The 6,050-nt window shown below is 58.5% G+C and overlaps 1 protein-coding gene across 1 annotated transcript in view; it reads right to left on the bottom strand.

Moving 5' to 3' along the window:
- The window catches only part of TMCC2 (transmembrane and coiled-coil domain family 2), a 15,666-nt gene extending 12,701 nt beyond the window's left edge, over positions 1-2,965 (bottom strand). The window contains exon 1 of the mRNA XM_042013461.1: positions 2,430-2,965. Within this exon, the coding sequence (XP_041869395.1) occupies positions 2,430-2,909 (480 nt within the window). The 5' untranslated portion in view covers positions 2,910-2,965. The remainder of the gene's footprint in view (positions 1-2,429) is intronic.
- Positions 2,966-6,050: the final 3,085 nt, after the last annotated feature.

Raw genomic sequence — 6,050 nt, 5'->3', positions numbered from 1 at the left:
AGGAGCTCCGTGAGGCACAGGGGACAGCGAGAGGGTGTTTGGGGTGCAGGGATACTCCCGGCTGCTGGAACCCGCGGGCACTCTCTGACCACACGGCCCTTGGAGCAGAGCTGGCACCCAAACCCTTGGTCGCCACTGCCAGCGGGAGCCAGGGCATGGCCGGCTCACCCCAAACTCACCCCCAGCTCTCGGCACGCACAAGGTGGGCACGGGGAGGGGTGGAAGGTTGGGGAGGGGGAAAATCACAAAATCACAAAAAAAGGAAGGCTGGTCCCCAAGAAGGGGACCCCAGGAGGGGGTGACCCCTTGGCAGTGCTGCTTTTGGGGTAAACCACAAACCCCAGCCAGAACTGGCACCCAGCACCAAAATCCCAGACTGTTCATGGTCCCACTGACCCCCTCAAGCCCCTCTGGCTGTCCCCTGTCACCACAGGCTGCTCCTGGGGGCAATTAGGGGGTGCAAGGGGGAAGAATTTTTGTGTGCCAGGCCCTGGCAGGGTCCATAGGGTGAGGAACCAGTGCAGGAGAAGGGAGAACTGCAGGAACTTAATTAATTAATTAAAAAAAAATAATTAAAAGCAATAAAGAATAATCTACAGCTGTCCCAAAAGCACTTGGTGAGGCTGAGCGATCCCACGAGGGATCCATCCAGCGTCTGCTCCTCATGGAAGGGGTGGAAAATCCAGCATGAAATTTGTGTGTGTGTGGGGGGGGGGTGGGGAAACGGCTCCCGTGGGGCTTCCAGAGGGAGGGGAAACAGGGAGGAGGTGCCAGATCCCAGGGGACAAGGCAGGGATGATGCCAAACCCCCGCTCTGGGAGCCACCCAGCCATCCCTGAGGAAAAGGAGCTGGTTTGCTGCAGGCAGCAGGCTCAGGGCTTCCTGAGGGCTCCTGGAAAAATAATCCGGCACGGGAATATCACACGGCTCGTGTTTCTCTAAATAAGTCATTTTTCCACTGCCTCACAAAGGTGTTGGCTCTCTTCTTATTACTCTTTGTGTCATATGCAGTTAATTATTCATCCCCTTTCTGTGCTGCTCCGGGAGCGGACTCGGATCTGCTCTGCTCTTCCTCTCTCTGGATGCTTCTGCCCCAGCGGGATCGAAGCTTTGGCCATAATCCCAGTGGGATTGGGATCCTGGCAAGGCAGTGCCACGGGCTACACCCCAGAGGAGGCCACGAGGGAGGAATTTTGGCTTCGGATGCTCAAATGACCAACCTGACGCCACTGCATGGCTTTATCCGGGTGGGACATTCCAGAGGGGAGGAGCAGGAACTGCCAGGGAAGGGTTGGGGTGCCCTGATTTGCTCACAGCGAAGTGGGGAGAGGAGATTCTGGGCAGCTCCTTGGAAAGCTGCTGGTACAGAGACATTTTTATCCTCTGAGACACGATTCCCACGTCCCTGCCGGAGCCTGCCTGGCCATCTCCCCATCCCGAGCTTTGCCAATTCCCTGCTGGGACTTTTGGGTGAAGTAAAAACACAAAAAGAAGGTTCCTCATAGCCCTGAGAGCTGCAGGGAGCAGCTTCAGGGTGTGGAACCCCCCCGAGCTCTGAAGGCCAAGGGGAGAAGCCAACAGGGAGAATCCCCCCCGGCTCCCAGAGCACCTCCCACTGCCTGTCCCTGGAACTCAGCGAGTGCTAATTGGGCTGTTGCATAATTAATGGCACTAAACACTAGATGGAAACACCATCCTGTCCACCAGCCTGGTTTCAAAATCACTTGGGATGGGACCAAATCGCAGCCGCCCGGCTGAACCCTGGAGGTGCCTTTGGACCGCCCCATCCCACGGGAACAGAGTCGTGCCAGGCCCTTTTTTCTCTCCCTCAAATCCCGCTCTGGGAATTCTGTCCCTGCCTTCAATTCCCCACAAGAGAAGCGTCAATTCCAGCAGCTCCAGACACGAGTCGTTCCCAGGGGCTGCCACCACTGCCCGGTGCCACCAGCACTGCCCTGAGGGACAACCTCATCCCGATGGAATTCTGGGGTGCTCTGCACCCAGCCCAACCTGGCTCCCTGCTCTGTCCTCGTGCCCCCCTAACCCCGGTGCAGCCACAGAATCCCAGGATCCCTGAGGTTGGAAAACCCCTGTGGGATCATAGAGTCCAAGCTGTGCCCGACCCCCACCCTGAGCACCGAGTGCCACGTCCAGGTGACACCTCCAGGGACGGGCACTCCAAACCTCCCTGGGCAGCCCTTTCAGCATCTAATCACTGTTCAGAGGAAGAAATCCCTTCTGATGTCCAACCCAAACCTCTTGAGGCACAGATTGAGGTGACATCCTCCTGTCCCATCACCGCTCTGTGGGAGCAGAGCCCAACCCCACCCCGGCTTCACCGCCCCTCAGGGAAATACAGAGAGCCAGAAAATCCCCCCAGACCCTCCTTCCCTCCAGAATAAACCCCCCCAGCGCCCCCTCACCCCTACCTTATCCGCCAGGCCCTCGGTGTCCTCGGTGAGCAGGTAGACAGCCCCGCTCTCGGCCAGCAGGATGGCCGTGTCCGTGGTGGACGACGACCTGGGCCTGCCCTGGTGCTGATGCAGGATGGCCGTGAGGCCGCTGTCCTGGGGGGCCTTGCGCCCGAGGTGGGGACTGCCCTTCTGGGGCTCCAGGGAGCCGCTCTTGGCGCGGCGGCTGCCGCTGTGCAGGCTGGTGCCGCGCTTGATGGACGGCCGCGAGCGGATCTGCTGCAGCACGCGGTTGAAGGCGGTGGGCCGGGCCGGGAGGTCGTGCAGGGACACGGCGTAGGACACGCGGTGCATCTCCGGCGAGCGCTCCTTCTCGTCCGGGGACTCGTGGTCCGAGGCGCCGTGGGGCGGCGGCCCCGAGTCCTGCGAGTTCTGCTGCTCCCGCTCCCGCGAGCGCCGGCGGCTGTGGAAAAGGTGCTTCAGGCCGTGGCCGAACATGGAGCCCTCGGAGAGCTGCTGGATTTTCTGCAGGAGAAGGGAGGGAAGGGCTCCTGTTACCCCGCAGCGCCCCGCCGACGGTGCCCACGCGAGCCCCGCATCAAAGCTCCGAGGCTTCCAGAGCTTCCAGAGGGCTCTGGGGACCCCCTGGAGCAGCCCGGAGGGATCCGTGGAAGGGAACTGCAGCTCTGCTGCCAGCACTTGTTGTAGGATGGGAATGTTTACATGGGAAGTATGAAATATGAGTGGGAATGTTGGAAAAAATAAATATTAGTGCTCGGAAATGCGAAATATTCATGGAAATATTGGAAATACAAAGTGTTAGTGGCCATTTGATGACCCCACAGAGCGTGGTGGTTCGGGCTGGCTCGGGCTGGCGTTCCAGCTGCTCTCTGACATGAGCTCCGGGAAGGGGCTTTTTCCTGTGGGATTTTCCATGGCCCATGGCTGCCCTCTCCCCCCAGGCGTGAAACCACAGCTGGTGGCCCTGTGCCACCAAATCCAGTCCAAACTGGGCAGCCACTGGTTTCCAGCAGGACACGGGGACACGCTGCTCCCCTGAGGACCCCCAGGTCTCCCTTTCCCAAGGGCCGGCTCCCACATTCCCAGGAAACACACGGGAGGCTCCCGGGAATCCGGCGGCGGCCAAGTCATGAATATGGATGGTGGAACAGATCCTGCTCCCGATTACGGCCGGGTCAGCCCGGCCAGGGTTCCACTGGAACACCCAGATTTACATCCCGGGAGATTTTGTGAGGTGGATCAGGGGCAGCAACTTCCAGCATCTCCGAAGGGCTCAGCGCATCCCAGAGCCCAGATCCCTGCTCCAGCACGGCTCCCAGGCAGCGACTCAACGATTTGGGATAAGAAAAAATCCTCTCCCTCCTGGAGCAGCCTCTGGCAGGAGCTGGAGGATCACAAGGCACGATCCTGACCCGCTTTTGGAGTCACCACCCTGTGAGGACGCCAGTCCTGACCCTGCTGACGTCTGGGGCCACCTCACCTCCGCTTTCCTGCAGCAGGGACTGTCCCCAGGGATGCTGTTCCCGTTTATTCCTGCTCCCAAACCAGCGGGAACCGGGAGCTCCTCAGAGCCCCAGCAGATACTTGGGAAAAACTCCAGATTTTGGGAAAGCTGTGACGTTCCAGACTTGACCTCCAGGAGCTACAGACAGAGGAGGAGCTCATGGCCACACAGAACGGGCTCCTTCTCCCAAAAATCCCAAACAAAGTCTGAATCCACCATTCTCACCACACCCAGAACACTGACAAGGGATCAGCAACGGGGTCCTGTGTCCCCAAACTCCACAGGCAAAGCCTTTCATCCTTCCCTGAGCCACTCACAACGCAAATCTCCGTCCTTTTAGGCTTTTCCTAGGAAATACATAACAAATCTCCGGTGCCGATTCGCTTCTCGAGGAAATAACCATTTAAATTTTATTCTATTTTTAGGGTCTCTATGGAAACAGAGGCAGCATTGGAGAGGTAATAACTCCAAACCCCCAGATTCCTCCCATCGAGGGCACCGCAGACCCCTCCGAGGCACAGCCAGAGCTGCAGAAGGTCCAAGTGAAAAGAAACAACCAACTCCCTTCCCCGAGGGAGATGAAAACAAACTAAAAGCGGAGCTGGCAGGAAAGGAGGGCAGATTTCTCCCCCTCCTGGCAGCAGCAGCTCGGAGGTGGGAGCCAGATGCCCTCAAGGCTCCTCGGTCCGACAGCTCCTCCGGAGCGAAATTCACCTTTTCCAACAGAAATTCACCTTTCCCAACAGAAATTCACCTTTCCCAACAAACTCTCCTCAGGCCCTTTCCAAGTTTTCCTGAAAGAGGCTTTCAGGGGCTCGGCAGGCACGGGATCTGCATGGGAAAGAGGAGGGAAGCAAGGAGGGATTCCAGCTCTGCTGCTCCATCAACAGCTTGGCAAGCTCAGAGTGGGTCTGCATTGAAGGGCTGGGAGTGGTGGCCACAAACGAGTCCTTTGCTGCTGCAAAAGCTCTGTTTTCTCGTGTTTTCCCAGGATATTCCTGTGCTTCCCAAGCAGAGGCATTTTCCTGGCACGCAACCGCTCGTGGCTCGGAGCAGAGGCTATTTTGGAACAGCCATTGCTTAATAACCGAGGCAATGGACACAGCTTAATTGCTCAGCTGTGAAACACCGAGGGGAATCCAAAAATATCTTTATTTCTTTGGACTCTCTCATTGGCACAGCCACGCTCTGCTGCTTGGTGCTGGGGACTCGTTTTTATGGACTTCAAAGCCCCTGCTCCAGGTCCCACTGCACCGAGAAGAGCTGGAAAAATCCCATTTTAGCCCAACCCGGGATATCTTGCAGGAAAACTGGCACTTGGATGAGGGTTTGGGACTCTTTGGCAATACCTGGCCGTGCCAGGCTCTCCAGGGTGCTTTTCCTGCTGCTGCCACCCAGCCTGAGACCTCCCAGCTCCTCTCCGAACGTTCCCCAGCTCTGCCCCGCACCCAAACCCCCCTCCTCGGCTTTCAGACGGACAAACGAGGAGAGGATCTGGTTGCCACGACCTTCCAGCTCGGCCCCAAGCTGCGAAATCCTGCTCGATGGTTAGGATTATTAATTATTAATTATTCATTATTTACATCCCCGGCCCGCCCAGAGGCTCCAGCCAAGGCTCTGCAGCTCTTCGGAGAACAACACAAACACGTGGGGAAGCCTCATCCCTTCCCACCCCATCCCACCCCTCAGCATTCCATATTTTAGGGCACGGGGGCGAGGCCACAGCCCCCAAAGAGCAGCAGGATCCTGGCAGATCCTGGGTGGGGTTCCCGGTCCTGCTCCTGCTTCTCCAGCTGATTCTGCTCTGGAAGCACCAAGAGGGTCCGGCCACCAGCCAGCACCCCCGGGCAGGCGGGGGGACAGGGTCAGGGCTGTCCCCAAGGGGGGACAAACAGCCCGGCTCAGCCCCGTCCCTCGGAGCATCCCGAGCTGCCGCTCCTCCCGCTGAAAACGCGGGGATGTTGTGAAATGGCAAAGAAAGAACTCCCCCACAGGCGCTGCTGCTCCCGGGGACAGCGCGAGAGCACCGGCATGTGACAAACGTTAGTCATGCTGGGCACCCGGAGCTGGGAATGCTTGGGAATATCGGGATGCACGGCCCAGGAGTGGGAATG

The sequence above is a fragment of the Corvus kubaryi genome, unplaced genomic scaffold (assembly GCF_017639235.1).
Source record: "Corvus kubaryi isolate FWS band 111438036 unplaced genomic scaffold, C.kubaryi_AGA036_p1.0 split1-37355, whole genome shotgun sequence".
NCBI lineage: Eukaryota > Metazoa > Chordata > Aves > Passeriformes > Corvidae > Corvus > Corvus kubaryi.
This window is presented reverse-complemented; position numbering and strand designations above follow the sequence as displayed.